This window comes from Arvicola amphibius, chromosome 18, assembly GCF_903992535.2.
Source record: "Arvicola amphibius chromosome 18, mArvAmp1.2, whole genome shotgun sequence".
Classification (NCBI taxonomy): Eukaryota; Metazoa; Chordata; class Mammalia; order Rodentia; family Cricetidae; genus Arvicola; species Arvicola amphibius.
This window is the reverse complement of record NC_052064.1, coordinates 17556793-17574536: the sequence shown is the minus strand read 5'-3', so window position 1 is coordinate 17574536 and position 17744 is coordinate 17556793. Positions and strand designations below refer to the sequence as shown.

Sequence of the window (17744 nt, the reverse complement as noted above, 5' to 3'; positions counted from 1 at the left end):
TGAGGAGAGCATTCCACATCCTTTCTAATTCCCCATCCACTTCTCAGAAAGGGTGAGGGAGGGAACGGGAGGAGAGAAGGGAGGGGAAGCTATATGTAAATTTAAAAAAAAAAAGAAAAGAAAAGAATCTTAAACACATTAAGTGGGCTAAACAGAGGCAAAGAACAGAAGAGGCACACAGGGGAGTATAAGACAAGAGGACTGTGTTTGCCGTTTTACATGCCTCCTCCCCGTGTCCTTTCCCTGTCTTAGACTCCGCCCAGGCAATCTCCTCCAGTATAGCATAATTAAATATGTCATTTGCTGTTGAACCTTTCCAATTTTCTTACACTTAGTAGCATACATGGAAAATCCTTCCATGGCCTTTGAATTTCTGTTGAGTCCAGCTCCAAGGGAACCTCTTCTGTCCCCCACATACACATGTGCTCATATACACAGACTCGTAAATAAATTTAAACCTTTTTTTTAAAAAAGCCATGAGTAAGAACTACGAACTCACCTGTAAGGGCAAACACATCCGAATAATGGCAAGTCTTTGATCAGCAACCCTAAAAGCCAGGGGAGCAAAGAACAATATATTTCAAGCCGATAAAGTAAATAATTGCCAGTCACGATTGCTATATCCCGCAAAGCTAACATCTAAAATTGGCAGTGAAATAAAAGGCGTTTTAAAACAAAGACAAAGGAACAAAACTAGAAATCAGTAGCAGGAAAAATAACAGACAACTACACAAATGCTTGGGGACCGAGAAATACATTGTTGGATGACAAGTGTTGACTTTGAAGAACCCAGGAAGACATGTTGCAGTTCCTAGAATTAAACAGAAATCAAAGTACGACTTGCAGAATGTTCTGAATACCCATAAGGCCATTCGAAGAGGGGGCGGGAAGATCGCGAGAGCAGAGGGCCGGGGATGCTGCTGTGAGATTGGGTCTCCAAGGAATGACAGGGAAGCTACACCCATGACACCTCAACAGTGTGGCTGCCTGAACAAGCCCTGAAGAAGAGCACCAGTAGAAATGCCGACATGACAGAGAGAAGGATCACTGGGCCCCACCCATAGACTAAGAAACGCTAAGAGCAGAAGAAATGGTCTTCTTCAGGGATGAGCCCCCGATTGGTGATTCAGTACTAGTAAGTCAGCCCTGAAACAGCATATACACAAATAATATTATACAGACTGTGCGGGGTGTATGTATATAGTCAGGCATTTTGTGTGTGTGTGTGTGTGTGTGTGAGAGAGAGAGAGAGAGAGAGAGATCTAAATCACACAATGTATATGTCCTGATCAACAAAATTGCATTTTAATTAAATAATAGGAATATTAAAATCCACAAATATCGAGAAACTATTACAATGACTAGTGCATAGGCCAATGAAGATATTACAGGGAAATAAATATATAAATTGTGTGTGTTAGTGTGTGTGTGTGTGGGGAGAGAGAGAGAGAGAGAGAGAGAGAGAGAGAGAGAGAGAGAGAGAGTGCAGCAGTGGTCACTAAGGAAAAAAGGACATGATTTAGAGCAGGAGCAAGGGACATTGAGTACATGGGAGGGGTTAGAGGGAGGATAGAAAAGGAGAAAATGTAATCATATTTTAATTTTTATTGTATTAATTTTTGAGTCAAGGATAGCTGAGAATGATAACACAAACAGATCTCTATGGGTTCGAGGCCAGCCTTGTCTACATAATAAGTTCCAGGCCATCAGAGCTGTATAGTGTGACCTCATTTCAAATAAATAAATAAAAATAAAGGTTATCTCAAATAACCTAACAATGTACCTTAATATCCTGAAAAAAAAACAAGAACAAACTAAACTGAATTGTATGAAACAGCAAGAAATAATGGAGCTCCAGACAGGAATTAACGAAACAGAAAGTAAATGAGCAATGCACAGAACCAGTGTGGTAAAAATCCTTTTCCTTGAGAAGAAAAACAAGACTGACAGACCGTTAGCCAGCTAGTCGAAGGAAGAGAAGACCCAGATTAATACAATTAAGGATGAAAAGAGTTATAACAGAATCCAGCAAAATTCAGAGGATCTTTGGGAAATAGAAAATATATTTTTTAGGCTGGAAAATGAAGACATGAATAAATTCTGAGACCTTTATGACTACAAAATTTAGGAAGACAGAAACAGCCAGACACGGTGCCCTTTGATCCTAGCACTCGTGGCTCTCTCTGTGTCTGAGGCTGGCTTGGTCTACCTAGTGAGCGCCAGGCCAACCAGGACTACGTAGTGAGACCAGTGTCTATAATAATAATAACGCTGATTTTAAATTTTAAAAAAGGGATTAAGAATATAGCCAGGCTTCCCCGTTAAGAAGGAAGCAAGTGAGGGATGGAGGAAGATAGAGGATGAACAATGATAAAATCTTTGTTTATTGTTTTTACATCAGCACCCGTGGTAAAAGAGCAAAATATTACAATTCACTCATAATTATATCTAATTTCAAATTTGTGTTTTTCTCTGAAGGCTGTTAGCCATTTGGGGCCTGAATCATGAAAATACCAGTTAGGGAGTGGGAGAGAGTCTGGAGTCTTTCATCATTTGCTGTTTATCTTTTCAGCAAAGCTGGCTGGCCAGAGGTCTGGAGCCCGCGGCAGGTTGGCCACCAGGTCTCAGCCTGGGCATCTGCCCTGCTCATCAGCTCCTTAGACCCAAAGCTTCCTTCGTAACTTAATTCCTCATCTGAGAAACAGAAGCTTTAGAAAAGATAATCACAGAAACCCAAGTTCCTAACGTCCTCCGATTCTCTCATCAAATCCCCAACGAAAATCACTGTAAAATTTGAGTGAGAAAATTACCCTGGTGGTTCCTCTGTGGCGGCGCCAAACCCCTGCTCATTCCTCAGTATACAACCGCCCCCTGCAGGCGCTCTCCGGAACTGACACGCCAGGGGACACCCTGGAGGTTTTCTCCGTGGGAACACATTCAGGCTTCCTTTAGACTTACAGTATTTTCCCCACCATTGAGAACCAGAAAAAGTAGGACGGAGCATAAGCGCCTCTTTCATTAGAGAAGAAACAAAGTCCAGGCGATAAAGACCCACAGAAGAGGAAGGGCTCTCAGGGTCAGAAGACAATGAACAGAGCGAGTCTTAATAGTCTAGACAGCCCCGTGTAAAAGGCAGGCATTGTTTATGAACTGTCTCCCCTCCGGGCTCCACAGCGCTTGCGCTTGCGTCTCGAGCACGTTACTCGTGGCAATCTTAGAATTTCTGCAGTAGAATGTGTGTAGTGTGCTCTGTTGCTGCCATAGCGGAGACCATTTGAACCAGATGGACTCGTCCCTTTTCGTGTGTTGGTAAAAGGTTCTTCAGTGATTCTCTGTGAAGAGTTTAACCCATCTTTACTAGGCGAATACTATCGCCCTGGCTAGTTTTATGTCAGCTTGGCACACGCTAAAGTCATTTGGGAAGAGGGACTCTCGGCTGGGAAAATGTTTCCATGAGCCTGGGCTGTGGGCAATCGTTCAGGGCATTTTCTTAATTAGTGATTGATGTGGAAGGGTCCAGCCCATTGTGCGCGGTATCATCCCTAAGCTGACAGTCCTGGGCCCTGTAAGAAAGCAGGCTGAACAAACCATGATGAGCAAGCCAGGAAGCAGCACCCCTCCATGGCCTCCGCATCTGCTCCTGTCTCTAGGGTCCTGCCCCTTTTAAGTTCTTGTCCTGGGGCTGGAGAGATGGCTCAGAGGTTAAGAGCATTGCCTGCTCTTCCAAAGGTCCTGAGTTCAATTCCCAGCAACCACATGGTGGCTCACAACCATCTGTAATGGGGTCTTGTGCCCTCTTCTGGCCTGCAGGCATACACACAGACAGAATACTGTATACATAATAAATAAATAAATAAATAAATAAATAAATAAAAGTTCTTGTCCTGACTTCCTTCCCCTTCCCAGATGAACAGTGGAACTATATAAGCGAAATAAGCCCTTTCCTCCCCAAGTTGCGTCTGGTCATGGTGTCTCATCGCAGCAATAGAAACCCCAACTAAGACAATTCTCTTTCCATTCTCTGGCACCCAAACACTAGAAATTACTATAATTTAACCTCAACAGGGAATAATGTGTATAGAAATCATCTTTTCAAGCTAAGTGCATAACCGGAAAGCCAGTGAGATTAATTATTACTCTTCAGTGACCTAACCAGGTCCCTGAGTGCACTCCTGAGAGCAGACCCTTCACATTTGCATCTCCCACGCCACGCGCAGAGACCCTGGTTCCCTGGGACCAAAGTTGAAAACTTCGGAGCATAACACGATTCTCCTTACTCTTAGTCACGAAGTTATCCACATCACTGATACTGGGCAGCTTGTACTGTTGGGCACATGCGTACACCCACGTTTGCGATGTTTTAACTAAGTTTCTGATTTTTGCATTTTTCTGTATTTGTAGCTATCCTCAGCCATGTGCTGGACGTTCCCAGATAGTCTGCAAGTGAAATTGTTCTGAATGAAGTTTTCATCTTAAGATGTTGTAGGTTGCACGGAGTTAACAAATATAGCATGTGTTAACAGAGCCACGTACCCTTTCCCAGTTCCCTGATTTCCCTTTCTGCCTCCCATAGTACCAGGTGGGAAACTGTAGTAGAGTTCACACACAGGGTGCTGACGTCATAGTAAACATCAGAGAGCTTCCATCATCACAAGGATCATCCGGGTTGCCCCTGTCTCTCCACACACCTCCTTGTCCCTCCCTCTCTTTCCCCAGTCTGCTCTCCATTTCTATGAGGTTTTCTTCTCACATCAGGGGAACCATACGGTGTGGAACTTTCTGGAATTTGCTCATTTTTGTTGTTCTGTGCTGTAAGTATACTGCAGTTCGTTCAGCCTTCAGTCATCAACAGATCCCTGTGTTGTTTCCAACGTGGGGCTTTTATAAATCGAGCCAGTATAAACATTCCCATGAAGCATTTTGAGTTCTTTGTTTGTCTAACAGAAATTCCAGGGGGACACGGGCTAGGTTGTCTAGTGGTTGGACATTTAGTATTTTTAAGAAACTGTTTTATATTATCCCATTTTATAAGTGACTCCCCTGAGTCCTTCCCACATCTGTTGCTGCCTTTGTGCTGTATTTCAGCCATTCTGGTAAGGAGGCAATGCTAGCTCACTGTGGATTTCGTTTTCATCTTAGTAATGAATAGTGACATTGAATATTTTCTCGTGTACTCATTTGTGAAGTGCCTCTTCATATTTTGCCCATGTTTTTATTGAATTGTACTTTTTAGCATCGGGTTTTGAGAGGCTCAGATACTAGTCTCTGTGAGATGGATCCTTTTCAATAACTTCTGGAGACGGGAAAGGGGAGCCGGGAGAAGGGAGGAGGAGCAGGAGAGTCACATGGTCAAAGCATGATGTGTTTGTGACAAATGTCACTGCAAGACTCCCCCACTGAACATCTCGTGCACAGTCTGTAGCTTCTTTCTGACCAGGTCATAATCAAGACAAAGGTTTTAGGTTTTATCAAGCCCAGTTATTCTCCTTTCATGAATCATTAGTGCCACCTTCTAAGAACCACCTCTCATCTCACTGAGAATCCCAAGTAGCTTTTCAGAGTTCTTCCTAAAGACTTTCTACAAGCCAGGCAGGGGTGGCTGCGCAAGCCTTTAATCCCAGCACTCAGGAGGCAGAGGCAGGTGGATCTCTGAGTCTGAGACCAGACTGATCTACAGAGTTTCAAGACAGCTAAAGCTACACAAAGAAAACATGTCTCAAAGAACGTTTTTTTTTTTTTCCCTTCATCATTTTCCATTGTCTTCCATTCAAGCCTAGGGTCTGTTTTTGAATACATTGTTAACTTAGGTCAGATTTCTCCCTGCCAGGGAGTTGTTAAGTATGATGTCTTGGTTAGAATTCTCTATGTCTTGTTTGGGATTTACTTAGCTTCTTATCTCTACAGTTTTGTGTCTTGATAAATTCAGAGAGTTCGTAGCCATTTTTAACAAGTTTTAAGCCACTTTTTTTAAAATTCTTTTTTAACAATTTCACGCAGGTATGCAGTATATTGTTGCCCTAATCACCCTGTTAGCCCCTCCTACTCCTTCTCCTGCTGAGTCTCCTTTTCCGTAAAGGATATAAGCTATCCACCCCACCCCAGAATTCTAACAAAATAAAAGACCCACGGTTCTGTGAGCTCTAAAACTTTTCTTTTTAGTTTATTTTCTGTCATGCAGACTGGGAGATTTCCTCCGCTCAGTCCTCCAGTGCTCAGGTTCTTTCCTCCCCCTTTCCATTCTGCTTCTGAAGCCAGCTGCTAAGATTTGGCTCCATTTTCTTTTTCAGTTCTAAAATCTCCACTTGATTCTTTTTTTTTTTTTTTTATCTATTTATTAGCCAAGATTCCTGGATCAGTTTGGTGAAACAGTATCTTTTTTCATTAGTTTCCAATATGTTCTTAATTGGTCATAATGTGTTCTGGGCTATTTATTTGTTCTAGAGCTTACAGCGGTAGTCAGTATCCTACATCACTTCCTTTCCCTGTTGCTGTGATGAGATGCCCCTACAAAGCAACTGAAGAAGGGAGTATTTCCTTTGGTTCGTGACCCCAGGTTTTGGTCCATTGTGGTGGGGATGTCGCCGTGGGGATGTCGCCGTGGCGAGAACATGAGGTCAGACAGTGGGCTGAAGAGATGGCTCTGCTCCTTTTTGACAATCAGGATGAACCATTATTGCCTTGCCTAAAGAAAAAAAATCAAGAGAAATCAGGAGGGCACCTGTGTGCTTCAGGACAACAAGTTCTGGGTGCCTGCTCAGATCGCTACAGGAAAACAGCATTCTGGCGTACGTCAGTATGCCTGCCACTCACGTGTGACTTGGTTAGATGTGATTTGTCAAGTGGGAATAGAAGGTCTGGCAGCAGCTGACGTGTCTCTGTGGACTAGCTCAGCATGTCCGGTGATGGTGTGGGAAGGACAGGGCACACACACTGAAGTGTAACATTCCTACGGATCCTGTATAAAGTATTCCATGGGATGGTTCGCTGCAGTGTGGAGCATTTGTTCAAGAGCACGGGTGTATTTTAGAAGTGTGACACAGACCAACCTAAAGTAGATAAAGGGTCGGTCATTCTACCATGACATAAATCTTACTAAATGGAAATAGGTCTCAGATAACAAAGTGAAAGGCTATTTTAAATATTTCACTTACTTATAATGATACATAGAAGTATAGATTGGGAGACAAAACTCATGGTTTATTCCATTAGCATAAAACAGTTGCACCAATCACGATCTTTTGTGTAAGAAGAAACAAATTTCCTTAAAATATGAATCAAACAGTATATTAAATTACTTTATTTTTGAAATTTATTTCTCTTCTCTCTTTTTTCTCTATTTTTATTTCCTATCCATTACCAATGGTAATATAAATATTGTAACTGTAATTCTTGCTTGATACCTGTTTTGTTATATGTAATTTTACTGTGTTAAAATTAAAACTGAAGAACATCACACAGATGCCCTGAGGTCCTCAAGACCTTTCGTTATACCAGGAGTGAGTACAGGCTTGACAATGGGGATGAGAAGAAAACCATCATGGGAAGAGTTCCTCCCGAGTGCATCTTCAGTTAACAGAGTGAACTTATCTCTAAGGGCTCTGGACAGCTCCTTGGTCACTGCCGATTCTTAGAGTCTGTCCTACACACCCTGGCTGGGCTTCTTCCATTCTCTGGTTCACTTCATGACCTCGTCAAGACCTCCCAGGGCCTCCTGTCCCAGTATCTGAACGGGCCTTTACATCTAACCACCCTCTACCTCTCTTGCTGTTCATCAGTTATTTGAGGAGGCCTCAAATGAGTCCGGCCCGGGCTAAGCTTGGGAACGCAGCCCCGGGGCTGCTGTCTCTGGGAGCCGACCATTTGATGGCATAGCCTGGCCAGCAGGCAGCTACAACACATAGAGCCCTCCCAACTGCACTGGCTTGCTCTACACAACCCAGCATTCTGGATATCGGCTACTCTACTGCCAAGCAAGCCTCCTTTGCCCCCTCAGTTCCCTGGTCTGGAATTCCTTGTGCCCCGGGGAAATCTTGTCATTGGGGTTCTAACTCAAAGCTACCTTCTCTCTGAAGCTGGCCTCCACACTCCAGCTGAGACCCTTCTTTTCCTATTGCTCTGTTCCTTTTCCCGGAACTGGTAAAAGCCTAACAGAGATTCCCTGGAAGTTGGGCCTGCATGTTTGTCTCGATCTGAAAACTAGAGTTCTAGCAGGTGGGAGTCAGCTGTTCTCTGCTGTAGCCAGCCCGAGCCATATGTACGGCTGGTGCCTCTTCATTGCTTTGCAATCAGTGCTGGATATACAGTAAAAGTCTGAGGAGAACGTTTGAATCCTAAGAGTCATAAGAACCTAAGTGTGATTGATATAAGCACATTTGAAACATAGGAAATTCATTTGCTATTAATAATTTCCATGCATGAGATGGTTGGCTGTGAAAAGGGTCGCAGTGGCAATTTGTGTGAGTCTCAGAACTAAACCACTTACCCCAGGGTCTAGCATTTGGCTCCACATATACCGGGCCTTTGACTCTCCAGCAGGCCCACAGTTGGGCAGTCAGATAATTCCAACTAAATCTGTCTTTTTTGTCCTACAGAGAAAAGTTAATAGAGCAGATGAAACACCACAGCATTAAATGACTCTTCAAACATTCCCTTACTTTCTTTGACCAGAGCACTGGGGCCCTTGGGAAATAGGAATGTCTATATGTCTATAGCACTTGACAGTTGGAACGACTTATAGCTAATGCTGACATTTATCCACCGCATCAAACATTTACAGACGAAATGCAGCAAAGAATATAGCATGAATCTGTATGAATATATTGGAGTCCACTCCTTAACGGGTTTCCTACTCTTTACCAGTTGCCTTTGTATATAAACTGTTGCTCTTCTGAAGGGGCTGAGCATTGGCTAAATGGATCCTGTTCTGAATTTTCATTTTTGTGAAACTGAAGGAAAATTAATGTTAAGGAAACAATATGGCATGACAAAGAGTAAAGTTGAAAGGACCCTCTGCGCCTGGCAGTGCAAGGGCTTGGAATGGAGGAATCATGCTGTCTTCTGTAAATACCCATTGGCCAATAATGGTCAGTAGATTCCTGTAATGATGTTTAAATCGTATGTATATAGTGGGTATGCTTATTCAATTCTACAAACATGCTAAGAACCGGTGAACCACAGACTTTTAAGTGTGGATTATATCTTAAGGCATTTTTGTTGTTGTTGTTTTTTCAAGACAGGGTTTCTCTGTAGCTTTGGAGCCTGTCCTGTAACTAGCTCTTGTAGACCAGGCTGGCCTTGAATTCACAGAGATCCACCTGCCTCTGCCTCCCAAGTGCTGGGATTAAAGGTGTGCACCATAACCACCTAGCATCTTAAGGCTTTTTTTTAAACTCCTCCGTGAACACTATTCACATAGCCAAGTCCAACACCCTAGATCCCCACCAACAGATGAATGGATAAAGAAAATGCAGTGTGTGTACATAACGAGGCAGCATTCAGACAGAGTGAAGAACACAATCTTGTGCAAGATGGATAGCAGTAAGGGTCATCATGGTAGAGCAATCGAGACTCACAGAACAGGCAGGCATTGCACACTTTTTCCACACACAGAATTTTTGTAAAGCATGAAGCAGGAGGACTACTGGGAATAAGAGCAGGTGAAGCGGGGAAGGGTGCAGATGGCACTAGAGTAGAGCTCACCGAAGGACTCTGTGTGTGCATGAAAACCCCATGAATGGGGAAGGATGTACAGATAGCACCAGGGTAGAGCTCACCGAAGGACTGTGTGCATGAAAACCCCATGATGAAATCGGCTCTGTGAAGTTGGCCTACACTAATAAAGATCACTTATGAGACCTTCAGAAGTGAAGCAAAGCCCTGAGGAAGACCGTCGTCGAGCGCGATGATAGCTCTGTCGCTCCTCATTTGCTCTCTCTGTCATCCACTTCATGAGGCCATCCAAATACAGTCCCTGACATCACAGACCTCTAAACCACTGTGACTGTAAAATTAAAGCTTCACGGCAGGGGGGGGGGGGGGATGGAGGTGCCTGTGTTCTCCGCACTGAGTCAGGAAGCCGAGGATCACAAGTGAAAGGCTAACCTGGTCTACACAGTGAGACCCATGTGACAAGATGAACGTGTTGCTGATTCTCCATCTGAGATCTTAAAAACCTGAAGAGTGTATGAGCATGTGTAAAAAAAATGAAAGTAGCCGGGTGGTGGTGGCGCACGCCTTTAATCCCAGCACTCGGGAGGCAGAGGCAGGCGGATCTCTGAGTTCGAGGCCAGCCTGGTCTACAAGAGCTAGTTCCAGGACAGGCTCTAGAAACTACAGGGAAACCCTGTCTCGAAAAACCAAAAAAAAAAAAAAAAAAAGAAAGAAAGAAAGTAAAGCTAGCTATGAAGATTGGAGGCTGAAGCAACAGACGAAGAGAGAAGGCATTCGCAGAGGGAGACTTTACACAGCTGGGGGAGTGACGGAGGCTCTCTGCAGACAAATCTGAACCAGAGATTGTCAAATACTGAACAGAACAAGAGAGGCGGAGGCTGAAGGTGTCCGCTAGTGGCAGAGGACCTGGTCAGGAGAATCACAGCAAGGGTTGACCGGAGCATGGAGTGGGAGAGGCAGTGGGGAGAGAAGCCAGTTGTAAACATAAGGGAAGCAAAACTGAGGCGCTGTGATGACCAAATGGCTTGGACAGTTGAGAGACAGACAGAGTAAACATTAGCCTGGGTTTCTGACTTGCTTGGCTCTGTAGGTTTTAATGCATCCGCTGGGCTGTGGAGTAAAAGAGAACAAGAGTGCGGAGAGATGTGTTCACTGGGAAGTCAGGAGGAGCTGGGTGCTGCCGGAGCATCAGGTTAAAATGCTGCAGTAGTTAACGGGAAGGGCCAGCTATGCACTTCATAGACGCAGGAGGGTTGGTGCCGATTCAATAATAGAGTCAGGTCGAGTTGTGCAGGGAAATAATATAGGATAAAAAGAAAAGGTAGACTTTTTGATGGCATAGTGATAAAATCTGAAAAAGAAGGTAAAAAAAACTGTAATGTCATTGGGGGAAAAGGGATTTAAGGACAGGTTTGGGGAAGAACACTAATGAGCTTCCAGACAGAAGTCCCTCCGAAGTAGAAGGGAAAGGAGTAAAGATGGATGTCTTAGTCACTGTTGCTTAGTCACTTAGTCTGTTGCTGTGAAGAGGTACCACAACCAAGGCAAAATTATAACAGAAAGCATTTCATGGAGGGCTGGCTTACAGTCTCAGAAGGTTAGTCCATTGTCGTCATGGCAAGAAGCAGGGCAGCAGGCAAACATGGTGCTGGAGCTGAAAGATAAATCCTGATCCACAGGCAGAGAGAAAGAGAGAGACTCTGAGCCTGGCATGGGCTTTTGAAACTTCAAAGTCCACCCCAGACCCTAGTGACCTCCAACAAGGCCACACCTCCTAATCCTTCTAATCCAATCGAAGAGTTCCACTCCCTGGTGACTTAAGCATTCAACTATATGAGCCTATGGAGGCCATCCTTATTCAGAACGTCACAGTGGAGACGTCAGAAATAGGAAGGTACTATTTAAATTGCCTTCAACAAGTTGGGTTTGGTGGTACCTGCCTATAACACAAGCATGGGGGAAACTGAGGCAAGAAGGCTCTCGAGTTCAAGGCTAGCCTTGGATACTTAATGACACCCTCTCTCAAAAATCAGATTTTCATAAGTAAATGAATTATCTTCAAACTATGCAGACTCTGAGAGAAGTTGTTTCTTGATATACAGTGGGATATCAATACCTGCATGTTTAATAAATAGTAAGAAATGTCAGGTGGAAATCATTTAAGGGGCATCGACCCAAGAAACAGTTTGATCAAAAGATAGCCCTTTATAGAGCACACACAGCAGGATGAGGGGGGAAAAGTTGGCCTCAGTTTTACTAAAGCAGATTAACTCATAAAAGCATCTTAAAACCCGGTTAACCAAACGCCGTCACTGGCTGAAGTACCATTTTCTACCCTAAAGCCCAAGGAATCCAAGCCCCATTTAAGCCATGAATGTCTGTGGTATACTTCAATAAGGGGGTCATGGCCAAGGTCAAATATCTTCGTTTTCAGAATAGAACCAAGCCAGATGTTGCCTCTGTGCATATGGAATCGCTTTATGTACAAGACATTGTAGGAGTCAGAGTCAAAACCAGATGAGAAAGAACAAAAGCTTAGAGCTCAGATGGACCAGTTAGGTGTCCCATGCCCACTAAAGACTCTCGTTAAACACAGTCACATGGAATCGCTTCTCTTTAGTTAAAACTAATATAAAATTAATAATAATAATAATAATAACAACCAATCATCTGGTCATATTTTTAGTTCTTTATTACAAAGTTGGTCATTTTCTTTCTTGAGGCATTGTCTTGAAACTTCATGGTCCGAGTCTTCTCAGATCTTCTTTGTAATCACAGCCTCATGATCAACCCCAGAGCTCCCTTAAGGGTTGTCCCTTTAAGTGGCTGTGCTTAGGGATGTGATAGTGAATAGGGTTCTCTGCCCCTCTCCCCCAAGGCCAAAATCCCACTTGAGTTTTTATGGACTTCGGAAGGATAAGTCTCAGAGGATTCAGGAAGGACAGCGGGAGAAGGCTGGTCTCATTCCAAGAGGTGGACATTGAAGGGTAGTTTTCTCTCCCCGTTCTGACTGTGCGCACCTCCTTCGGGGAGTATCCATTGCCGTGGTATGGGCAATGAGCAAACTGCGTGTCATCATTTCTTACTGGCCTCTTCTGCACAAGGAAGTGCAGGTCCAAGCTGTCCTCTGTGCGTATAACTGCAACCTCTACCCTCTAGATTAGATAAAGTTCATTTCCTCCTGTGCCGTGGGTTACTGAGGTATGCGTTGTTTTGTGTTGTGTTTTGTTTTTTATCAGAAATGACTCACTGAAACAGAGCTATTCAGTTCCTTCTCAATTTTTTTTCCACTTTGAAATGTTTGGAACGATGCCTTATTTTATCACAAGTGACCAAGATGAGGGGTTGTCACGACGATGCCTCGTTTCCTCATCTCAGCCAGCAGACACTCGCTTTTCAAAAACCGGACTTTTGTTTCTTCTTGCATATATTCTGTTATGAAAGCGCCACTCCCCTCATTGCCCTGATGACCGTACACAGTGCCACCATCATTTGTTGGGGGGGGGCGTCATTGCTCTGGGTCATAAGAAAACGAATGTGTCACCATGTGCTCGGGTTCTAAGTGGAAGTGAACATTAGCTTATAAATGCTTAACACACTTTTCAGAAAAGAGATGTTTGAGAAAATAGATTGAAGTTTACTGGCTGGGTAGAATTCCTGGGATGGCAAAGGGACCCAGTATGGATCACCAGAATAGCATTAACACGTAAAAAAAATATCCACTTGCTCTGGCAGAGGTGTCTCTTTCTTGAGAGCTGCCCCAGATAACCCATAGGACAGGCTTCTAGAACAATCGTTTCTTCCTCATCGTAATAAAATACAAGGTTTCCTTCAGACATTTGGTCTACATCTGTTTTCAGTGTTTTGTCTGTCCAAGTGATGAATAAAACCGCTGCTGTCCTGGGGTTGCAGTCTTACCCGGAATCTGTTTTTCAGCCGTTATGAAGCAGTTTCCTGTAATCCTTAGGAATGGGTGTGATCTCATGCACTGCCACTTAAAGGACATTTGGAATGTCCTTACTTCCCATGGGTGTGCAAGGCTGTGCTTTGAAAATGTGTGATTTTTTTTTGTAGTCAACATTTCTCTAGATTTCAGTGAGACTGCACACCTTGTCTTTTGTCTGGTATCATATAAACTTCTTTCCTGTGGGCCTTCATCTTTATCTTCATGCAATGCACCCTAGAGAGCCTTTAGCAGGGATGACTAAATCTGATTTTTTTTTTTTTTTTTTTTTTTTTGGTTTTTTGAGACAGGGTTTCTCTGCAGCTTTAGAGCCTGTCCTGGAGCTAGCTCTTGTAGACCAGGCTGGTCTCGAACTCACAGAGATCCGCCTGCCTCTGCCTCCCGAGTGCTGGGATTAAAGGCGTGCGCCACCACCGCCCGGCAAAATATTTATTTATTTATTTATCATGTATACAATATTCTGTCTGTGTGTATGCCTGCAGGCCAGAAGAGGGCACCAAACCCCTATACAGATGGTTGTGAGCCACCATGTGGTTGCTGGGAATTGAACTCAGGACCTTTGGAAGAGCAGGCAATGCTCTTAACCTCTGAGCCATCTCTCCAGCCCCCTAAATCTGATTTTTATTCATTGTTAAATCTACTTATGATGGCTTCTAATATTTTCATTTTTAATCTGCATGGATAAGAATAATGTCTTTTCCCAAAAACTGAATGTTCAGCTGCTCCCATCTCTGGTAAATAGCTGATCTCCACTGATTTGAATGCTATGTGTGTGAGGCCGTCCGATGGGACATGGTCAACCAACCAGCAGCTACAGCCACATTCCCAAAGGAAAATGTTCCCTGTGTCCCGGCAGCCATAAACCGCCATTGACTCCCCTGATGGGGATAGTGCCTCTTGGGCCCCTCCCCTGTCTGTACATTCTAGAATGTTCAGTGACTTGATTTTTTTTTTAGGTCTGTGCAGGTAATCACAACCTCTCCGAGTTCATGAGAGCATTACCGTGTGATGTCCAGAGGGTGGCATTTCGTAGCATTTCTTCCCACCCTCTGGATCATACCTTCTTTCTACCTCCTCTTCCACACTGCCCACAGGATCCTGGAGGGTGTGGGTACGGTAAAAACGTCCCATTTAGGACTTAACTTTCCGCAGTCACTTATTTTTGGTGCTTTGACAAGTTAAGAGTCTCTGCGTTGAGAGCTGCGTACTACACAAAGAAGTTCCTCTGGTTAAAACTGAGGACAGCATCACTCAGTGGGTATAAACAAAAGCATTTAGAAGGCCATTTGACAACATGTTGTAGAAACCTGCCCCCAGGGTCTATGACCACCCCAGCCACAGCCTATTGGCCAAGTTCATTATCCCAGGTATGGTTTCCTCCTGGGGAAGTGTCCTCAAAGTCAATCAGAAAGTGACAAGTTGCCCCAACAGCAGCCCTGCTACTGTAGCAGTAGGCACATCGTGTCTGACAAGGTCAGCAGTGGAGCATGCAGGCGCCACTGGGTAAGTCCATTAATAACTTCTCTCCCACACGGTACCTTCTGGTGCCGTGAGTCATGCCTAGCTTCCTGTGTGGGTTCTAGGGACCCAAGCTCTAGGCAGCATGCTTGTTTGGAAGACCTCTGGCCAACTAAGCCATCTTCTCCCCATCTCTAGCTTGGCTTTTTCAATGAGAGTTTCCTACTTAATACCGTCATAGTGCATTCTAGGACAAACCACAGGGTACGAGGTATGGGAGGAGGTGTCTTCATAGACCAGACTCAGAAATGTGTGCATCTTCAGCAGCTAGGATCTCGGGTTTTTTTTTTTTTTCATTAAGTTCAGTCTCAATGATATTAGAGAATTAAAGGTTAGAGAGATAATTGACATATTGAGTGAGTGATTAATGTATAGACAGGTACAGGTACAGATAGGGACTGGACCTACCTGCTGTGAAAGACAAAATGTGGAAATGAATGCATACAAAGGAAAAGCTGAGAGGTTACAAAGCCCAGAATTCTCTTTTGTTGTGTTTGTTTTGTTTTTTATGTTTTTTGAGATAGCGTTTCTCTGTAGCTTTGGAGCCTGTCCTGGAACTCGCTCTGTAGATCAGGCTGGCCTCGAACTCATAGAGATCTGCCTGCCTCTGCCTCTGCCTCTGCTTCCCAAGTGCTGGGGTTAAAGGTGTGCACCACCACCGCCCAGCCTAGCACAGAATTCTGAAATAGATCAGTCAGTGCTTCTTCCTCCTGGGGTGTCTGAGTGTTAATCGGGGGATTCTTCATGGTTAAGGAGAGTTTTAATGTTTCTCTGATGTCATCAAACCTTAATGATTTCCTGAAACAATACTTCCTTCTAGGCCAGGTGTGGTGACACATCTGTAATCCTAGCATTTGGGATGTGGAGACTGGAGAATCATGAGTTAAAGGCTAGCCTCAGCTACATGGCAATCTAGGAGCCAGCCTGAGCTTCATTATACACTATTTTTAAGGGGGAGGGAAATTTCCTTTTATGAAAAGAAAAGGGGGATATCTTACACCCTGTTGGTGAGAATTTAAAATCATACAGCCATCACAGAAAACAGTATGGTAGCCCCTCAATAAAGTAGAGCCAAAGCTATCAGATGACCCAGTAATTCCACCACTGCTTATGTGAATGCAAAGAAAGTAAAACTGGTATGTTGAGGAGACATCAACATTCTAATATTTATTGTGCAATTATTCAATCCAAGTAGCCAACATCTAAAATCAACCTGTATGTCAATTCACAAATTGAAAAATGGCCAAAGAAAACACAGTGCATATACACAAAGGAATATTAGTCAGCTATCATAAAGGAACTAAGGAGTATCACTTGTGGCTATGTGGATGGAACCAGAGGGCGTTATGTGAAGTGAAACAAGCCGTGCACAGAAAGACAAACCCTGATTGCTCTCCCTTGTGTGTGGATGCCTAGAAACCAATTTCATAGAACTGAAAAGAATGCCAGGGGCATGGGGGAGTGGGTAGGGAAGGAAGACAGAACGGCTAAGCCAGCCGTAGGTGTGGTTAAATAGGAAGAATAACTTCAAATGTTCTGTAGGACAGTCAGGTACTTATGGATAACAACAGAAAAATGTACATTTGAAATAGCAAGGAGAGAGAACTTTCATTGTTCCCAGTACAAAGAAGATAAATATTTGACGTTATGGCTATGTCAAGTATCTTTATCCACTCTTCATGTATTAAATACATGAACTAGACAGGTGATGGTGGCGCACGCCTTTAATCCCAGCACTCGGGAGGCAGAGGCAGGTGGATCTCTGTGAGTTCCCGGACAGCCAGGGCTACCAGAGAAACCCTGTCTCAGAAAGAAAAAAATGCACTAAAATATCACACCACGACCTCTATTTATGCATATAAAGTTATTATATGTCAATTAAAACAAATTTTAATGTAAAAGAAAGCAAGAATAGAAACTTAAGGACAGGTTATTCTCCTGAGTATGCTATGACACTTTAGTAACCAAAGACATCAGTGCTGTTTGTCCTGGTGTTAAGGGTGCTGCACCAAGGACAGCAACCACAGCTTCCCACCGCCCCTGTGGAATATGACTCCTCCAGGACCCTCCAGCGAACACTGGGCCAATTATCCATTGGTCTCTTCCAGGATCTCCAATGAACACTCACCCAAACTCCAGATCCGGAGTCACAGTTACCTGAGGGCCGTGAGCGAAGTCTCCATCAACAGAAGCCTGGACAGCCTGGACCCTGCAGGCTTGCTCACATCGCCAAAGTTCCGCTCCAGAAATGAAAGCTACATGCGCGCCATGAGCACCATCAGCCAGGTGAGAGCCATCCGAGCCTCAGTGGGCATGCGTCATTACTAGGGAGACCTGAGAGGGCAGTGGCGGGGCGGGGCGGAGGCGGGGGCGGGGCGGGGGGGGGGGGCACGGGGATCATTGGGAGTCGACAGGAAGTGCAACCAAATCCTGCAATGTAGGCCACATGTTCATCCCCAGCTCCTGGTCTTGATGGTCTACTAGGAGAAGAGATGCCCTTTGCAGGTGAGTCAGGCACAAGGAGGGAATCCTGGGAAATTCACAGCCTATCAGATAGGCACCATCTAATTTTCAGGATGGTGCTGATGGAGGA

General features: G+C 44.2%; 1 protein-coding gene across 8 annotated transcripts in view; it reads left to right on the top strand.

The window, feature by feature from the left end:
- Positions 1 to 17744, top strand: part of Dlgap1 (DLG associated protein 1) — a 270222-nt gene that overhangs the window by 116133 nt on the left and 136345 nt on the right. For all 8 annotated transcript variants that reach the window (XM_038315307.1, XM_038315308.1, XM_038315306.1 and 5 more), the window contains exon 3: positions 17260 to 17437. In XM_038315307.1, coding sequence (XP_038171235.1) covers positions 17260 to 17437 — 178 coding nt within the window. The remainder of the gene's footprint in view (positions 1 to 17259; positions 17438 to 17744) is intronic.